This window comes from Schistocerca americana, chromosome 2, assembly GCF_021461395.2.
Source record: "Schistocerca americana isolate TAMUIC-IGC-003095 chromosome 2, iqSchAmer2.1, whole genome shotgun sequence".
Lineage (NCBI taxonomy): Eukaryota > Metazoa > Arthropoda > Insecta > Orthoptera > Acrididae > Schistocerca > Schistocerca americana.
This window is the reverse complement of record NC_060120.1, coordinates 606722423-606744366: the sequence shown is the minus strand read 5'-3', so window position 1 is coordinate 606744366 and position 21944 is coordinate 606722423. Positions and strand designations below refer to the sequence as shown.

Below are 21944 nucleotides of genomic sequence, written 5' to 3'. Positions count from 1 at the left end.
TGTGTGTGTGTGTGTGTGTGTGTGTGTGTGGGGGGGGGGGGGGGCGCACGTGTGCTCGTATGTATGTGTGTCTATTGCTGATGAAGCCCAATGACTGAAAGCTTTAATTGTGAGAGTCTTTTTGTTTTGCCTATCTGCAACTCAGTATCTCCACTATATGGTGAGTAGCAACTTTCCTTCTCATAATATTGTTCCATTTCATCCTGGATTTTCCATTGTTTGATAAGGCTCTTTTTTCATGTTTTTCTAAAGGACATGATACACACTACATATTTTATGATAAAGATGATTAATGTTGTTGCCAAATCACATTCCTCAGTGACTTAAATGATTTAATACATTTGATTTTTGGTAGTGTCTGGAATAAAAATAATTTTGTTTATTGGTATTCAAAGATTCTTGCTTTTCTCACTATATTGCTGCAAGTATGGATGTGTCTGATATAAAAAATGAGACAGAGAAGAAATTCTTGAAAACAGATAATATTTTCTGTGATTATCCTCACTTAAAACCAGTCAACTGAATTATATACACCTACACAGCGGCAGATGGTACATCTTTCCACCCACCTGATACTGTCAGGACATCATGGCATGGACAGCACAAGACACCAGAAATGTTGGGGAGTCATTCTGATCCATGATCACTCAACTCCTGATTACAAATCATGTAAATTTCTTAGAACTGCATTCAAATCATACACATCTCACTGTATATTGGAGTGCCCACATGATCTGGAGCCACATATACACTCTCATGCATGTGAGTATTCCTGATACCAGTCTAATTCAATTCTGGTGTCCAGGGGAACATTATATTTCTGGAGATATATGCTGATGATGATTGAATGGATGCATACAACTGGGCAGTAGGTACATGTGTTACCTGCAGATGACAGATGATGGTAGATATATCAGATCCTCAATTTCATCCTCTGTAACCCCCCCCCCCCCTTCCACCACCACCACCACCACCACATGAGAATACTTGCAAGATACTGTTTGCGAGATGTACACATCACCTCATGTATTTACGATGTGCTTGTATCCTGCCATCATCATGCATCAACGTGAACCATGACTTATTAGTCCAAGTGAACTTTCTCCATGCTTTGTGCATTGAAAGATGTTTTTGTGTTCATGCAAATATCTATACACCATGACATGTGGTAAGCAGTAGTACCCCTACTGAGTATTGACTTCTGTCTCCCAAAGACACAGATCTGTAATATGTTGCATTATGATTGATCTATCTGCTGTTACAATCCATGATAGTAGTCTGCAGTCTCTGTCATCGTCACATGGTTGCAGCAATTGACTCTGTTGATGGCAGTTTTCTCTGAACTTACTCACAATATAAGTTTATCTTGATACACTGACATATGACAAAGCCAGTGGCTGCATGTCCTTGGAGCTGGAGTGTCCCATGTGATTGGCACCTACAATATTAGCCATGTTCAAGTGCTCTTAAATTGGTGTCTTCTCATTCGTGTGCCTACACCAACAGCTAATCAGAAGGTCTAACAGCATCTCAGAATGAAAAGAAAAACATAAATACGAAAAGGCAAACACTTACTTGCATATGGTAGACCAATGGTACATTGGCCCACACAAAAGGTCAGGTAATCGCACTAGCTTCTGAGTTTTGGCAATCTCTCTCTCTCTCTCTCTCTCTCTCTCACTCTCTCTCTCTCACACACACACACACACACACACACATACACAAAAGCACCTAACTGCACACTTATATGGTCATTGTGCGGTGAAAATTTATACTGTAGTTATAATAGCCACAAATGTAGTTTCTCTGTGTTTCAGTTTAGAAATTAACACAGCATATATCAGGGGCAATGCAGAATAGTCACTGTCACTGAAATGACACCAGATGTATCAGCTGGTACTTTTGAGACGCAGGCACCTGGGCACGAACTGGTAAACTGGAAAATGTCAGTGCTCAAACAATGATGCCACATACAACTCATTTGTGATGTGAAATTTTCACTGTGGTTAATAGCGATCTTAGCAAAGTAGGTGGCTAGATCAATCAGCTCCATTACACAAATGGAAATACAGTACTTAGGGAGAAAGAAAACTGGGATGTAATTACATGGAGTTATCTTTTTATGAAAGGAATAAAGGTAACTTTTCATTATATTACTGAACTGATGAGCAGTCGACAGGCACATAGACCAGATTTAAAATACAAGGATGTGTTGGTAATCTGTCATTGGTACTCATTGATATGAACAGTAAATGATGCTTTTATTGCTCTTGTGTCTATAAAATACACACATGAGCATCTGTTCTCAAAGATGTACAAAATTAGTCTGAATAACTGTTAAAGATATCACACTTGCCACTGTTCTTTTGTTCTACTGTTCTAAATTGTCTGTACTGATACTCTTTTATTGTTCCATTGCCTCATGCTGGGGGGGGGGGGGGGGGGGAGGAGGTCCCCACAGTCTCACAAATGTAAATGTTGTTATGAATAGAAGAGAGATTAATATAGACAGTGGAAAATCTAGGACAGAATAATGACAGCATTATGAAAGGATAGATTGCTGGCACTCACCATATAATGAAGATGATGAGTCGAAGATAGGCACAACAAAGTGACTGTCAAACAAGTAAACTTGTGACCAAAAAGGCCTTCTACCAAATACAATACATATGTGCTCACACACACACACACACACACACACACACACACACAGAAGCAAATGCAACTCACACACACATGACCACAGTCTCTGGATGCTGAGACCAGACTGTGAGCAGTTTCTCATGATGAAGAAGCAATCTCAGTGGTGTGGGTAAGGAGGAAGCTGGGGTGGGGAGGGAGAGGGGTAGGAGGGTAGGGGTGGGTGACAATTAAGTGCTGCTTAAGGGAGCATACAGGGATGAGGTGGAGAGAGGGAAGGGCAGCCAGGTCCAGTCAGGAGATTAGATAGAGGGTAGGCAGGGGAGGGGCAGTGGAAAAGGAGAGAACTAAAAAGACTGTGGGTGCATTGGTGGAATAGATGTCTGTTTAGTGCTGGAGCATGAACTGCGAAAAGGGATAGGTGGAATAAGGGCAATGACTAATGAAGGTTGAGGCCAGGAGGGTTACAGGAACATAGGATATATTGCAAAGAGAGGATGTTGTGCAGACAAATAAGCCCAGCCTATTACCCATAACCAACCCTCCTATATAAATGCTACCAACCATTTCCTCCACTGACTCTCCACAGTTCTTGTTCCTTTACTACATGGTGCCCTACTTGTCACTACTGATGCCACCTCCCTTTACACTAATATCCATCATGACCATGGCCTTGCCACTATTGAATACTGTCTTTCCCAACACCCAACAGATTCCAAACCTACAACTTCTTCCCTGGTCATCATGACCAGATACATCCTTACCCACAATTATTTCTCCTTTGAAGCTATCACCTACAAACAAATCTGGGGTACAGCAATGGGCACTCACAGGTCACTACTCTATGGCAACCTATTCATGGGCCATATACGGGAATCCTTTCTAACTGCTTGCCTGGTTCTTATTCATTGATGATATCTTCATGATCTGAACTGAGAGTGAAGACATCCTATCCACATTCGTCCATGACCTCAACACTTTCTCCTCCATTCACTTCACTTGGTCCTTCTCAACACAACAAGCCACCTTCCTTGATGTTGATCTCCACCTCAAAGATAGCTACACAGTACATCTGTCCATATCAAATCTATCAACTACCAGCAAAACCTCTGCTTCGACAATGGCCACCCATTCCATACCAAAAAATCTGTTCCAGACAGCCTAGCCACCCATGGCTGTCACATCTGTACTGATGAGCAGTCCCTCTCAAAACATACCAAAAGTCTACTGAGACCTTCATAGATCATAATTACCCTCCCAACCTTGTACAGAAACAGATCTCTCACGCCTTATTTCTCCAATCATCCCCCACAATCTGCAGTCCCACTCTCTGGTCACTGAGGAGCATTCATTTCATAACTCAGTACCACCCAGGACTGGATCAACTGAATCACATTCTCTGCCAGGGTTTCAACTACCTCTCATCATGCCCTGATATGAGGAATGTCCTACTTCGAATGTCCTACCCACTATCCTTCCTAGCCCTCCCACAGTGTTATCCTGCTGTTCACCAAACCTACACAATATCCTCGTCCATCCTTACACATCCTCTGATCCCAACCCTTGCCTTATGGTTCATATCCCTGTAATAGAACTAGATGTAAAACTTGTCCCATACATCCTCCCACCACCACTTATTTCACTCCAGTCACATGCATCACAAGTCCCAGGGCTACCCGTGAAACCAGCTATGTGATATACAGGATAAGCTGCAACCATCGTGCTTTCTATATGGGCATGACAACCAACAAGCCATCTGTCTACATGAATGGCCACTGACAAACTGTTGCCAAGAAACAGCTGGACCACCCAGTTGCTGAGCAAGCTGCTCCACACAACCTTCTTAATTTTAATGACTGCTTCACCCAGCCTGTGACATCTGGATCCTTAATCCGAGCATCAGCTTTTCTGAATTACATGAGTGGAAACTCTCCCTGCAATATATCTATGTTCCCAGACCTTCCCGGCCCAACCTTTGTCAGCCATTGTCCTTCACCCACCTATTTCCTTAACTTTTTCCACTCCAGCACTACACAGTCCTCTATTCCACCAACACACCCACAGTCTTTTTACTTCTTTCCTTTCTCTCTGCACCAATCCCCCACCCTCCCACCCCTCTTGCCCCCATCAATTCTCTTGACTGCATCTAGCTTTTCTACCCTCTCTCCACATTATCCCTATATGCTCCCACAAGCAGCACTTTACCATCCACCACCCCTATTCTGCTTCCCCTACACATCCTGGCTCCAGCCTCCTACTTACCTACACCATCCAGATTGCTTCTCCCATCATGTGCAGCTGCTCGCAGTCTGGCCTTGGCAACCAGAGACAGTGATAGTGTGTGTGTGTGTGTGTGTGTGTGTGTGTGTGTGTGTGTGTGTGTGTGTGTGTAAGGCTTTTTGGCCAAAAGCTTGGGTGTTTGATAGTCTTTTTGCTGAGCCTATCTGCAACTCAGCATCTCTGCTAGATGGTAACAACCTATCCTTTCATAAAATAGAGAAATTAAAATGGTATATACATGTCAGTCACATTTATTTTAGTCCCAGATAGTGATGAAAAAGCTCAAGAAATATTATACCATTTTTGGCAACATGCCGAGAAGACTGAAGATGTGAAATATATGTCAAAAGACAAAATTGACAGAACAATGAAAAGGATGTATGCATCCAATTAACCCAAGAAAACATTGTTAATTGGTAGTTATTCATTACATTTATATATTTTACCCATATAAGGTCAAAATATTGAATCCCATCTTTTGAAATTTTTTTGCAGAACAAGATGATTTACAGCTCTTCCTTTCAATCATTATATGAATGCTGGGAATTATAGATATTAAGATAAGAGATTGTACAATAGTGAATATGCTAGCATCTCTCAACAGAGGAAAGGCAACTGGACCTGATGGCACACATAATTGATTCTATATAGGTCATGTCAAAGAACTTGTTCCTTTTCCAATGGGAGTTTACCATAGGTGTCTGGAACAATGGATGGTACCAAATGAATGGAAAAAAAGTAAGGTCATTCCAATTTTCAAGAAGAGTCTTCAGATGGATGCTCCAAAGCAGTTAAGAGCTACAGTGTTGTAAATGCCACAGATCATTTACACATCTCAGAAGTGTCATAGGACAGACATGCGTAACAGCAGGTCCTTGCTTGGGATGGGCTTCAGGTAACACTATTGTTCATATAGAAAGGTTTTTAATTTTTCCATGACTGAAATCAGTAGGCCCAAAGTTACGTACGAAGTTTGTATGCAGTAGTAAAAACAGCAGTTGAATAGTGTTGGAGCAGTGGCTTTCAACAAAGTAATTGCTTTTCATCTAATATAGGAATACACAAACCTGCAAGTGATTTCCACAGTTATGAGTGTGAGTAATAATTTGTTGTTAGTATCCTTAATGGATGTTCCTTACAATGTCTGCTTCTACATGTTTTACCACTATAGGCTGGGTATCAACTGAGTCACTAAGTAAACTGGTCAATTGTCAAGCTGGGTACTGATCTCTTTGGTTGAAGTCTTCCATGCTCTGTTCCCACAAATATTACTTCTAAGTGAAATGAAAATCTCTTTTATACCATCTGAAATATCTATACTTAGATAATATCATAACAATAGATATATTTTCTTCTGGTTTGCAAAGTCTGTTGAAATACCATAATTACAACCATGTTTGAAAATATGCAACAGACTGCAAAGCAATTTAAATCACAACAGCACTCAATTTGTTCTGACAGTGACCAAATTGCTAAATAGCCATCTGAGTTACTAGACAGTAGAAACTGAACATAAACTGATGAAATACATAATGAGCAAAATTAATTGTAACAATAAGTAATTACCTCTTTTAAAATCTATATCTCAACAGAAAGATTAGAAGATGGAATATCCAGAATACATTTCATATTTTGTGAAACTTGTTGGATTCAGTTGATATTAAAATATCAAACATTTAAACTGCATCATATTTCTGGATTGAGAACCATTTTTGCAAACCAAACATCTACCAAATTTTTGCTTTTGAGTTATATATGAATTCACATATTTTAAAATGAGAGGATTTGATTGCACTTGTTAAAATTTAACAAAACTGAACATATATGCAATTAAACACACATGAAATACTGCAATTTTTTGCAAAACTTAACATCTATTGAAAAAAGAGACCTTTCCAAAACTAAACATCTACAAGACACTCTGATTTGCATCCATTTTACAGCAAAATTTACAGTGCTTTTTATGTTTATAATGATGACTTCTAATATGTTCTATTGACAATGTTTGTCACCATTCAAGACTGGCAAAATGTTTCTATTGGCTGACTTTCACAGATAACAGAGGCACAATTTACAATTTGTTTACTCTTCAAACACTAAACAGCAAACACAAGTACAAACTTCATATGTTAACAGTGCAAAGGAAAGTTACTTGCATTATTAAAAATTTATAACCTGGGGGTCTGTGCATATCAATGTCGTCTAAAGGAGATACACTGATATATTATTTTTGTTTAATACTTATTTTTGATGGATTCCTACCAACTAGTGAAGAAGATTATTCATCTCCCATTCAAAAAGTACCTCATGGACATATGAGAGGAAGGAGTGATGACACCTCAAGAAGCTGAAAGAGGAGTATTTGATACACTCAACAAGGTGCAGGTGAGCCTGATTTTGCCTATACTCATAGTCTGATATACATTGAAACAAGCTCCAAATTAAGTTGCTGTCAGGTAGCAATGCTTTTGCAGAATTTCAACACAGGATGTACATTAGTACTAAAGCAGAGCAAGATATATTTATTTTGATATCTATTAATGTTAAGATTAAACGTTCTGGATGATGCAGTGAAAAGCAAAAGATCTGTTACTTTAAACTATTTCATAATAAAAATAAATGGAGAGGAGATTGAAGTTTATGGTGCCCCATTAAGGAAGGCAAAGGAGGTATCAGGAGCAACAACAGGAAATTTAGCTAGCAGATACCCCCTAAGACAACAAAGATGACACACCACAAAGGAATTATTCGAATGCGATGGAAACTGGTAGATGTGATTTACATGTACAAATAAACATACGAGTACAATCTCAGAACAATTGAATGATGTATTTGAGAGAAAGAGCTTCATAAATTGAGGAAGTCAATAAAACATTGGTCCACTTCTGGTTTTTACGCAAGCAGTTATTAGGGCTAGCAGTGATTGATAATGTTGTTGGGTGTTCTCAAAGGGATATCGTGCCAAATTCTGTCCAATTGGCATGTTAGGTCATCAGTAGTCAGGAAAGGATTCTAGATAAAATAGGAGTACAGAATAGACAGAAGAGTGGTGTATAAATTAAGCAGGATACTGTACCAAATATGTAAACACATTTATAAATTGTGTGATGAATAGTGCACAGGTATATGCATCAATGTCAAAATCTGGTGGTTAGGACATGGTTTCTGAAGAAAGAGGTGTACTTAACAGTTCCCATAGAAATAGAACACTGTTGGTTTTAGGCTTACTCCAAAGAGGGACTTTTCTTGATTTGTGGTGATCTAATTTCTATACTGTGTGACTGTGTGTGTGTGTGTGTGGGGGGGGGGGGGGAATATCATGGCCCACATGAAATTAGTAGAAACAAACGTGGCTAAAACATATAAAATGCAAGAAAAGAGATAAAAAGCGATCTGAGGCAAAACCACACTCACTGTCCCTCAATCACAATCATGACTACCCACACAATCACACTAGCTCACATCATGGAAGACAGCATTAAAATTTTCTGATGTTCTAAAACTATTAAGTAAATCAAAGTAAGACAAGAGGAAAACAAAAATGTATTTACAGGAATATATCACTGACTCATCACTTACAATGAACACAGATGAGCCTGCCATCAAGGTAATACATTTAAAACATCGCCCTACAATTTTAGGGAACAAGTCGAACAATTCACAAAACTTTAAAATTCATACCACATCAGTTTGATTTTCAGTTAAAACTGAGGCAAAACTGTTGCCTTTTAGTCTGAGAATAAAACAGCATTTGTCTACCCTGCCTAACTTAAATGAAGAGTAGACCAAATATGCAGTGCAACTCAACTTCCTTGAGCTAATTAATTGGATGGAGATTTCTGTTTGTGTTGCTGCAATCTCTGTAGGCTGATAAAAGTAGGGTGTCAGAATCAATTTTTGGGGCCTGTGGAGGTAAAGCCATTCTGTAGGATTGGCTTGCCATCTGACCCACAAATGAAGTATGTCCCAGGGAAGGATTCTTGAGGTGAGGAGTGGGATAGGTCTATCTTTGAGGTCTATTTTATTTCTTTCTTTCTTCAGTTCCAATATTTTTAGTCTTTTCTTTCCTTTATTTCCTCTCCACCATAAGTACCATGCCTATCCTCCCTCTTCCAAATTCAACAGTTTCCATTTCTGAAATCCTTCTCCTGTCCGGATATTAAAATCTGTTTCACGGGGTTACCAGAGGCATAACATGCATATAAGTAGCCTCTGTACGTAATTAAATGAGGTTAAGATAGTAAATGAAAAGGATACTTACTTGATGTCCAGTCTGCATAGTTAAGTGATGGATTCTTATCCTGATATAACTAAAGAACTAGTGTATAAAATTAAAGGTTAACAGGTTTACCAGCACTGTTTGTGGCTAGTTCACGTAAAGTGAGACGCAGGTTTTGATTAAATCACCTTATGAAAATGTGTTAAATGTTTTAAAGTTTTTAAGTTGAATTATATGAAGTTGGTATGTCATACAAATGCTATGTGTAAATAACTTGCAGTGCAAGAGTATTAAAATGGGTAGAGTATAAGAGGAATTATTATTGTCATAATTATTTAATGCAAAACTATGTATGGAATGACAAGTATTCTTTATATAGCACTTTAATAGAGTTACCAGGACATCATTCATGTAAGGCTAAATGTATACAGTGTAACATATCACCTTTTGGTAAAGTGATGTGTTACTCAACGTCTACCTGACTGATGAATGATGATGGTCACAGTGAAAGTATTTGTTATTAATTAATTTGTAAGAATTGTAAACTGTTGGGAAGTTGTATCATTTATGCATATGGACTGGCCCTCACAGACACCGTGTGTCTCCAAGGCAGGATGACAATGGCAACTTTAATATGTGTTGCGGTACTTTCTGCATGGGCAGTTATTCTGTGCTATGATGTCCCAGCTCAGAGAAGTGGGGCATGGCATCAAGATAATGGGCATGCCACAACAATCATGCTCACATCAGGGAAGAAAAAAAGAAGATTCATCCTATTTTTGACACTGTACAGATTTGTCAATCGTGAACAATATACAGGATTAATGTCACATCGGCATAAATGAAGCATTACCTTACCTACAATATTCTAACTGAAGATGTAATATTAGCTATATTGGACAGAACAGCTTTCTATTATTTTGGTAGAGAGAATTGATAAATGACTGGACTTTCCAGATACCAGCACAGGAGCAGCTGCAATGGGGAAGATGTCCATATCAAGAATAATTCCACACTTTGTCTGAACAGTATTTCAAGAGGCAGCAGTTAAGAGTATAAGAGTGTCAACACTCACAATCTGAACATATGCTCCATTTCAAATGAAAGGTAACACTTTGGGAATGCATTACCATGAAAATATAAAGAAGATTTGTTAGTAAACACGAAGATGCCATAACATTGTATCCTAATGCTGCCATGTGTCGTCCCAGTATGCTCTAAGCACTGTGAAGAACTTTTGTTTGATCAGCTATCACAACATAGCGCTACAGGCATTATCAGCAACAAACCAAGGCATGAATGTAATGGGTACAAGTCACATAAAACATGTAGTATTGCACAGGTATTTTCTTGGTAAACATCATGTTTTCCCAGAGCAATGAGCTTTTATGGTTGAACAGTGTTATGCCAATTATTCATAAGCACATATTATAGCTGTATTTCATGGGAAATATCAATATGCTGTGGTGCCTAACAGTTCAACAATAACAAGATTACTCACTCACTTCTGGGAATGTGGATCAGTTGCAAACAAGAACAGAGCCAGGATACCAACCATTTTGATATATGTTAAACTAAGGGATGTGATGCTGTGTTCGCCTCCAAAAGTTGGAGGGAGCTATCTGTTCAATTTCAGATTTTGTACAGCAGTGCTCAGAAAGCAATACTGGAGTTAAAATATCATGCATATAATTTTCGTAGCATGCAGCAACAGAAGGCACAAGACACAGAAAAGCATCTGGCATACTGCACATGGGGATGAACAAGGGCACCCAATACCACCCTTCAGCTTTAACCAATGATGTCATATCAAGCTGCAAGATGCAGCATAACCATGATTTCAAGATGATGACCAGCAGCCTTAAATTTTTCCATGGCACAAAGATACAACAACACAAAATCATACAAATTCCTTATAGAAATTCTGAAGCTAATGGGACTACCATGGAAAGATGGGGCTTTAGGTTGGAGACAAAATAAACTCCTAGTGAAAAATCACAAAAACTAACAAAACTCAGTATTGACAAATAGAATTGAGTTGTATAGCTCAAATTGAAAATCAATACTACTACAAAAATCCTAAAACAGATCACAAAAATCCTGAAGCAGATCACACTACAAAATGCCAATAAGCAAGATTAATATACACAGCAAAAAGTTGCAAAACTTAACGAAAGGTGGTATCAACATCAGTCGACATGTACAGTACCACAACACCAAAACTTGCTAATATGATGAATATTGAAAACATAAACTCACCAATGCAGGTAAAACAGACTCCATGATACATACCAATCAAATTCAACATAATTACCAACAACTAACACCAAACTAAAAATTCATAAAAATTTGCAGTAACACCGATTTTGCTTTTATTTATTTTATTTTTTATTTATTTGTTTATTGTTCCGTGGGACCAAATTAAGGAGAAGTCTCCATGGGCATGGAACGAGTCAATACATGAAATTATAACACGATATTAGAAATAGATAAAATGAAATATAAAAAAACGTATTCAGGTGACAAGTCATAAGTTTAAATGAAGAAAATCAACAATGTAACACTGGAATTTGCTTAATTTTTTAGCTCTTCCAGGAGCTCCTCGACAGAACAGAAGGAGTGAGCCATGAGGAAACTCTTCAGTTTAGACTTAAAAGAGTTTGGGCTACTGCTAAGATTTTTGAGTTCTTGTGGTAGCTTATTGAAAATGGATGCAGCAGAATACTGCACTCCTTTCTGCACAAGAGTCAAGGAAGTGCATTCTACATGCAGATTTGATTTCTGCCTAGTATTAACTGAGTGAAAGCTGCTAACTCTTGGGAATAGGCTAATATTGCTAACAACAAACGACATTAAAGAAAATATATACTGTGAGGGCAATGTCAGAGTTCCCAGATTTTTGAATAGGGGTCGACAAGACGTTCTCGAACTTACACCACATATAGCTCGAACAGCCCATTTTTGAGCCAAAAATACCCTTTTTGAATCAGAAGAATTACCCCAAAAAATAATACCATACGACATAAGCGTATGAAAATATGCGAAGTAGACTACTTTTCGTGTTGAAGTGTCACTTATTTCAGATACTGTTCTAATGGTAAATAAAGCAGCATTTAGCTTCTGAACAAGATCCTGGGCATGGGCTTTCCACAACAGCTTACTATCTATCCGAACGCCTAGGAACTCCGTCTCGCTTATAATATGCCTATTCTGTCTGATCAAAATATCGGTTCTTGTTGAATTGTGAGTTAGAAACTGTAAAAACTGAGTCTTACTGTGATTTAGCATCAAATTATTTTCCACAAGCCACGAACTTATTTCATGAACTACATTATTTGTTACTGTTTCAATATTACACACAAGATCCTTCACTATCAAGCTGGTGTCATCAGCAAACAGAAGCATTTTTGAATCACCTGTAATACTAGAAGGCATATCATTTATATAAATAAGAAACAGCAGTGGCCCCAGCACCGACCCTTGGGGAACGCCCCACTTAACAGTGCCGCATTGGGACTGAACATCACTACCACTCTCAATATTGCGGAGAATTACCCTCTGCTTTCTGTTCTTAAAGTAAGAGGCGAACCAATTGTAAGCTACTCCCCTTACTCCATAATGGTCCAACTTCTGCAGTAATATTTTGTGGTCAACACAGTCAAAAGCCTTCGTTAAATCAAAGAAAACACCTAGCGTTCGGAACCTTCTATTTAATCCGTCCAAAACCTCACAGAGAAAAGAGAATATAGCATTTTCAGTTGTTAAACCATTTCTAAAACCAAACTGAACATTTGACAGCAAATTATGAGTACTTTAATCGGTCAGGAAACTGACCACTCCTAAAGGAAAAGTTACAGATATGGCTGAGAACTGGGCTAACATACATAGAACAATACTTCAGTATTCTGCTAGATACCCCGTCATATCCATGAGAGTTCTTGGTCTTTAGTGATTTAATTATTAACTCAATCTCCCTCTTGTCAGTATCATGGAGGAGCATTTCAGGTAACAGTCTTGGAACACTTTTTTCTAAGAGCGCTATATGATTCCCTGTTGGGACTAGGTTTCTATTTAGTTCACCTGCTATATTCAGAAAGTGATTATTAAATACTGTACATATATGCGACTTACCAGTAACACGGACATTCCCACTACGCGCTGATTCTATATCCTCGACCTGTCTCTGCAGACCAGCAACTTCCTTTATGACTGACCATATGGTTTTAATTTATCCTGAGACTTAGCTATTCTATCTGCATACCACATACTTTTTGCCTTCCTAATAACATTTTTATGCACCTTACAATACTGTTTGTAATGGGCTGCTGCATTTAGATTTTGACTGTTTCTAACGTTTTCATATAATTGCCACTTTGTTCTACAAGATATTCTTATCCCTCTAGTCAGCCACCCAGGCTGCCTGTTTGTGCTAGTACCCTGTTTTAAACGTTCTAACGGAAAGCAACTTTCAAAGAGCATGAGAAAAGTCTTGAGAAAAGCATTATATTTATCGTCTACTGTATCAGCGCTATAAACATCTTGCCACTCTTGTTCATGTATAAGGTTTACAAAGGTCTCTACAGCAACTGGATCAGCTTTCCTGAACAGCTGATGACTATATTTAACACGTGTTGCAGCACAAAAATCTTTTAAAGTTAAAATTTGTGCATCATGATCTGAAAGGCCATTCACCTTTTTGCTAACAGAATGTCCTTCTAGTAATGAGGAATGAACAAAAATGTTGTCTATGGTTGTTCTACTGTTCCCTTGCACTCTTGTTGGAAAGAATACGCTTTGCATAAGATTATATGAATTAAAGAGGTCTACCAGCATCCTCTTCCTTGCACAATCACTTATACAATTAATATTGAAGTCACCACATATAACTATCAGCTGACTTCAATCTAAAAAAGGTGCAGCTCTAACACCCACTACTGCAGTAATTTTCCCATGAGTGATCCCACCAACCCCACCTATGCTGTCACCTATAAGCTTTGCCAACCTCCCCTTCCCATACCCGTTGAGGTGCAGGACATGTCTAGTGAAACCCGTCCTGCTGATAGACTCCACCAACACCACTGAAATGTGACCCATGCTTTCTGTCATCAGCGCACCCCCAAGTCTCACGTTATTATGCCTGACGGCTGTATTAAGATGAGGCAGATCGTGACGCTGAAACAGTTCCACGAAATGCACATTCGTGTTGCCACTCTGAGTGGCTATCTTTTCCAGGTCACCATCTATGTTATACTCCCCATCCCTACCAATACTATTACCAGCCCCACCCACAATCACTACCTGATCCTCTTTAGCAAAATCCCTACATAACCCCCCTATGTTAACAGTCACCTGAGCCAACCCTGCATTAGGCTTCACAATGCTGGTGACCTGGTACTCACTCCCCAGCACTTCCTGCAACTGCTGGCCTACACCTCTGCCATGAGAACTACCTAACAGCAGAACCTTCTTCCTCCTCTTCGACTTTGCAACTGTTCTAGGCACAGTAACTACTGAGGTCTGCTGCATACTTCCTACATCTACAGCTACTAGAGATTCCTCTCCACTAGACTCTGACAGTTGGTCATATCTATTGTAAACACCAATAGTAAAACTATCTGAAAATCTTCTTCTCCTAGCAGATCTCTTGCCAACAGCCAGCTCCCATTCCTCAACCCCCCTTCTCCCTCCTCATCCTATCTAGCTCCTCCTGTGCATTTTTCAACTGAACCTGAAGGGCACAGATCTTACGCTCCTGCTCCTCTATCACCTTATTCTTACTACATAACCTGCAGTTCCAGGAGAGGATCTCACCAGAACGCCCACTGGCTTCCCCACTGCATTCCCCCCAGTGAAAATACTTCAAACAAGTCTCACACCGCAATCCACTACTCACGAACCTACGGCAAAGCCCACACTTCTCACTCATGGCAAAATTTTACTTTTTCTAAGTTCCGCTACTACAATAAGAAGATGTTAAAAATCTGACTACAATAATCACAAACTTACTCTACAAGGGAAGTAACTACTATTATTAACAGTATTAATAAACAACAAATGTGAATATAAGAAAAGACTAATACAGAAAGAGAATCAAACGTCTAATGACACAGTAACGAAGCTGGAAACAGTTCCCAAAAGATTCTTCTGAAATTATTTCACCAGAAAACACCAAGAACACCAGTTGAAGACTACAAAAGTTCCTAAATAAACCACTATACACAAACAATTAATTAGTACTTAGCTTTCGATGCGCCGCTACAACTGCAACTGGTCAGCGCAGAATGTAAACACAGGCAAGAGGTTAAGTTGCTCAATACGAAACACTCACAAACATCAGGTCACAACACAAGAAAGGCAGAGGTGAATGAAGAAACCACTAATACGTCACTTATATAGTAAATATTATCACAAAAACCGTTAAAATATGTATCTGAAACCTAAAAATACAGATACAGAAGAACTGTACAATGATGAGTGTAAACAAACATATGATACATACTACAATAAAAAATGAACCTATGAAAACATACTTACTGATCAAAGACAGTCAACATATAAAGCTAACAATCTAGTGACAATAGAAACAATATGTCATCAAAAAATCTCTCAAGTAGAAAGCCTAGACTTCTTGAACTAGGAACTTCTCCATGGAGAACACCATACATTGTCTCTCTGACAATAGAATGTGCAGCAACTTAGGTCAATCTCTGATATTCTCCACAAATGTAATACAGCACATACTTGGTAATAAACCAAACAACTGAAGAAATTTTATCATGCTCACCATGTTGTCACCCACTGCAACATGCAGGAAGCTGCTTGTGAACTTCATTGTCACTTTCGTAACTAATAATAATAAAAAAAAAAGCATAAAATTAAATCTCCAGCCATAAACTAACATACTGCAATAATAACCCCAAACTTGAAAATGAATCTATTGCCCATTACTGACAACATTAAAATGACACACAAATAATCCACCACAAACTCTTCCAATATTATTATCACAAACAGCACTAAAAGAGTCCAATATCACTAACAATTTAGAAACAAACATCCCACACTAGAGCATGTCACCACCTACTTCAAACACAATACCTTACAAATACACTGTGCCGCTATGATGTCATGCAATGCAATACAGTTACATCATGGTTAAAATGAGATGGGTAGTATTGAACATCCAAGTTGATCCATACATGGTTTAGGGAACTTGTTGACATCCATGTAATTGTAGAACTGGACCACATTTTCTTCACTGATGAAGTAAAGTTTCACCTTAGTGGACATGTGAATAGCAATAACACAAGAAATTGGTCAACCAGAAATTCACCATACATTGTCAGAAAATTGGAACATGGTGTGCTACATCATTTTGTTGAATAGAGTGTGTGTGTGTTGGGGCTTATGGGCACTCAACGTCGAGGTCATCAGTGCCCTGACACACATTAAAGGGAACGAATGTGGACAGACCTAATAAAACTGAAACACACATGCAAAGAAAGCAGGGTAAGAAGGAAAATGCGACATAAGAAAGTAGAACGTAAGGAAAGGGAAAACATAGCAACAAGAATGCCACAGTAAATTGTCATTGGCTGGCCACTTACATAAAATATGGGCGAGCTTGTCACACAGTGAGCAAATTACGATCCTCTCCCTAAAATCTTTGTAAAAACATTTGACATGGCACAGAACTTTAAAACTTTAACCACATTCGTCCGAGTGTTGCCTAAAAGAGATGGCAGATCTGCTGGCAAGTCAGCCGTGGCCCGCTGGTCAGAAAATAAAACGCAATCCAGTAAAACGTGGTGCACAGTGACCTGGATGCCACAAGCACCACACATTGGTGGTTCCTCCCGCTGGAGCAGGGAATAGAGGACCCTGACTTCCTTGAAACTATAGTGAACAACATTGTGTACCAAGACATCATTATATAGTTTATTTTGCTTCTTGAGACAGATGGATGTTATCGTTGGTTGTAGCTGGACGGTGTTACATATCACACATCTAATGAAACAATTTATTCTATATAAAAACAAAGATGAGGTGACTTACCGAACAAAAGCGCTGGCAGGTCGATTGACACACAAACAAACACAAACACACACACAAAATTCAAGCTTTCGCAACAAACTGTTGCCTCATCAGGGAAGAGGGAAGGAGAGGGGAAGACGAAAGGAAGTGGGTTTTAAGGGAGAGGGTAAGGAGTCATTCCAATCCCGGGAGCGGAAAGACTTACCTTAGGGGGAAAAAAGGACAGGTATACACTCGCACACACGCACATATCCATCCACACATACAGACACAAGCAGAAATATATCTGTCACCAGTCTGAGCTGTTGCATACTCTTATTTTTCTTAGAAAGCATTCAATATACCATAAACAATCAGAAGCAATGTATAACAGTTTTAGTTCAAGGATGACATATTGCGTCAATCAGTTCTGAATATGGTTAGGCAAGAAGTTTTGGTATTATGTATCATCAGTAATGCAGTAAGTTTAAGGCATGTAAAAGGACTGTAAGCACATATCTAAAAACAGAAAGTATATTTTTCTCAATTATAGATGTTTTACTTTAGATTACACAAACAGAAAAATGCGTAAAACATTGTGTGGAAAAGTAAAACTTACCTAAATGAATGTGGTATTTTTCACTTAGGCTGTACTTTTATTATTATTCTGTTAGTTTTGGCTTTTTCAGACATTTTCCAGTGTGTAGCTAGAAAAATCTGCCATATATATACAGAACAATAACAAAAATTAGGCCTAAGTGTAAAAATACCACATACATATTACAAAGATATGGCTGTGGTACCCATGATGAAAAGATGAATCTTACCTAACAGTATTCCAGCTCACACCAGTCTTTGGATCCATATCATCCATATGATTTTGTATAAATAAGGTGCATGCATACCAATCAGCACTGTTAAATTCATATGGAATATTCCAACCAAGTGGACCAAACTTTCTTCGCCCTTGTACTACAGAATGTAAGAAGGAGATGGCATATAACATGGGCAGGTATTGTGGTTGGTTGGTATACTCAAGTACATCTTGGGATACTGTTCCATACGTGCGGCGCAGTCCAGCCCTCATCCCTGCCACACAACAACATGGACATAATTATTACATTCATATTCTACTTGGAGAGTTCCCTGTATCATAAAACAGGTCTATTCTGTAAATCAACAAAATAAACAAGTAACTTATTTATTTCACATGTCTGTTTTCTTTAGTCAATGGGTGTTTATTATCAAATAAACAAATGCTCTTTATCCACTGAAGACATGGCATGAAAACTGTGGTATATGTGCTCTGATACCAAGCCATGTGGGTCAATCTCCAAGAGTCGGGAGTAACCCATGCAACTGCACTGAGAATCTGTGGCTGACTCCGAGGCACACCTCCCTCAGCACACGTGGCTAGTGCCTCCATGCAGCAACTTAAAGGACACCGCATGGACCCAGAATGTAGTCTGTTCTGTCTGTGTAGTCAAAGTATTGTCCTTGAGATTCTGTTATATTGAACTGGCCTATCTCAATGACTTTCTTTGGATTGTACTCTGGACTTGCTGTTATTCAAGTTAAGGAAAAGAAGTAATTTAACATTGTGTGGGCACTTCATTATTTTCCTCTCTGTCTTAAAACCCACTAATTCCTTGGCATCCACCATTGGGATGACCAAACATGAGGCGATGAGGGAAAGATACATTTGGTTGCTACTTACCATACAAACAACTGGTGATAACATTCATCACATGTCTTTCTTGTAGAACTGTGGTCCTTTGTCAAGTTGCCTGCTCCTTTGCTTCAGCGTTGTTGAGTGTTTCAGAACATTGGCCCTGCAACTGACTGTGTTTTATCAAAATATACCAAGGATCTTACTGAAGCCTTCACTGACCGTAATTATCCTCCCAACCTTGTACAAAAACAAATCTCCCATGCCTTATCTTCCCAGTCTCCCACCACCTCCCAAGGTCCGCAGTTCGGCCACAGAGGAGCATTCCCCTCATAACTCAGTACCATCTGGGACTGGAGCAACTGAATTACATTCTCTGCCAGGGTTTCCATTACCTCTTGTTGTGCCCTGAAATGAGAAATGTCCTGCCTACTATCCTTTCCACCCCTCCTACAGTAGTATTTCGCTATCCACCGAACCTACGTAATATACTTGTCCATCCTTACACAACCCCTGCTTCCAATCCCTTACCTCATGGCTCACACCCCTGTAATAGACCTAGATGCAAGACCTGTCCCATACACTCCTACCACCACCTACTCCAGTCCAGTCACTACCATCACCTATCCCATCAAAGGCAGGGCTACCTGTGAAACAGTCATGTGATTTACAAGCTAAGCTACAACGACTGTGCTGCATTCTATGTAGGCATGACAACCAACAAGCTGTCTGTCAGCATGAACGGCCACCGACAAACTGCGACCAAAAAGCAAGTGGACCACGCTGTTGCTGAACACACTGCCAAGCATGATATCCCTCATCTCAATGACTGCTTCACAACCTGTGCCATATGGATCCTTCCCACCAGCTTTTCTGAATTGTGCAAGTGGGAACTTTCCCTACAATACATCCCATGTTCCCATAAGCCTCCTCTCCGTTCCCATTCCAGCACTACACAGCCGTCATTTCACTGCCACACCCAGTCTTTTAATTTCTTTTTATTTGTCTCCTTTCTGCTACTTCCCCCCCTCTCCCCACCTTCTCTCCTGCCCTCCATCTGAACTGCAGTATTTCACAGTCTGCCACCCCACCATACTATCCCTCCCCCCCCCCCCCCCCCCTGCCTCAGCCTCCTCCTTACCCCCACCAAATCACCACTCCCATTATGCACTAGTGCTGCTGCTCACAGTGTGGTTTCAGTTGTCTGAGACTGCAGACATGTGTGCAAGTTGCGTTTGCATGTGTGTGTGTGTGTGTGTGTGTGTGTGTGTGTGTGTGTGTGTGTGTGTGTGTGTGGTGTGTATTGCTGACAAAGGTCTTAATGGGCGAAAGCTATAATTGTGTGAATCTTTTTGTTGTGCCTATTGCGATTCAGCATCTCTGCTATGTGGTGAGTAGCAACTTTCCTTCTCTTATATTGTTACATTCCATCCTGGATTTTCCATTATTTGATTTGTGTTTTCTTCTGCTTTTCAGAGGCTGATCTTCCTAGTGATACGAATCTGTACTTTATTTAGTGGTTGTGGTGTATTTTGTGTTCATGAATTTTTTGTGTTTCATCATGGCTAATCCTCTGAAAGAACCATAACTCAGATTGTTCATTTCCAGGAACAGCAGTTGCAGCAGCTCATGGAAGTGAGGACAAGACTGCTTGCTCTGCAAGCAAACACCGTTGGTGTCACCACCAGTGCTACCACACCAAGTAGCACCTATTCCCATACCACCATTCTGTGCATTTGATTCTACAGAAGAGAAATTGTTTTATTACTACACACAGCTTGACTCACACTTTATGGTGCATCATGCTGAGTGTAGGGACAAGTGACCTTATTTTCTTGCATTAGTTGGAGCCTCTGTGTTCATTATTCTGCACACTTTCTCCCACCACACATCCTGAAAGTGTTCCTAAGGACAAATAATTGCTGCTCCAGGCAAGTAATTTGATGAACAGATTAATGTGGCAGTTGCATGTTACAAATTCTTTCGCTTGCGTAGGTAAGCCAATTGGGCACAGAAGCAGTGTGTGCCTTACAAGGATTTACACACCATTGCAATCCAATTTTGAGTGTGGATGTTATTATAGTGATGCCATGATTAGGGATGTCATTATTCAAAATGTGTCAGACCTCACTTATGCACATGGACTCCCTAGTATCCTGATCCTAGCTCATAACAGGTATTGGAATAAGTGGAGTGTCAGTACTCGTGTGATAGTGTAGTGGAAGACTCTGATTCCACTCTTATTTGTGCAGTTCAGAGTAATTGTAAACAGGTAGTGCTGAAAGTTTGCATGTCGTGCCATACAAAACCTCAGCCAGGGATCTTAGTGCAGTGTTGTAAACAAAATCATTGTGCTAGGCAGCAGGCTATCAGAGTTAAATCCTGCCATCAGCATTCCTCAGTACACAAACCATAGACGTTCCCCTGATGTGATGCTAAATGTTGATGCTGTGGAAAGCACAGTCATGTTCAGTCTGACTGTTTGCAAAAAGCAAGTCCAACAAGCATTCTGTCTCAGTCAGTGGATATACATGCAGTTTTTTGCAAGCCAAATAGTGTTTCTCATGTTCATCAGCGCAAGTCAAAAGCAACAGTGAAGAATTTACATACTTCCATCCCACGTCATGCTAATAAATTGTTTGTCACTCTTCAGATTGCCAAATACAAAATATGCAGGCAACTGGACATGGGTGCATCTGTGATTCTTTTGAACAGAAGCACATATGAACTGATAGGCAAGCCAAGCTACATAAATCACAGGTAGGTCTTTCTTGTTATGATGGACATGAAATTCCTGCCCTAGGTATTTGCAGCCTACCTGCCACATTTCATAACCTTACAAAACAGATGCATTCACAGTTTTGTGCTCACCTGAAAGTGAAAATATTTTTGGCACTGAGTCTTTCAATCTGTTTGGTTTGCACATTCAAGACAATGTTCTGCCTGTGAACTCCTATATACCTACAGACAAGGTAGCTGAACTCTATGATGAATTTAGAGACTTTTCAAAACAGCCCATGCAAAATTAATAATTTCATAGCTCACATTACCATGAAAGGTAATGCACAACCGCTGTACCACTGGTACAGAATCTGATAGGGATTCCATCAGGCCCTGGAGCTT

At 39.5% G+C, this 21944-nt stretch overlaps 1 protein-coding gene across 1 annotated transcript in view; it reads right to left on the bottom strand.

Moving 5' to 3' along the window:
• The window catches only part of LOC124594242 (dynein axonemal heavy chain 8-like), a 619801-nt gene that overhangs the window by 67496 nt on the left and 530361 nt on the right, over nucleotides 1–21944 (bottom strand). Inside the window, exon 39 of the mRNA XM_047132606.1 lies at nucleotides 17980–18241. Within this exon, the coding sequence (XP_046988562.1) occupies nucleotides 17980–18241 (262 nt within the window). The remainder of the gene's footprint in view (nucleotides 1–17979; nucleotides 18242–21944) is intronic.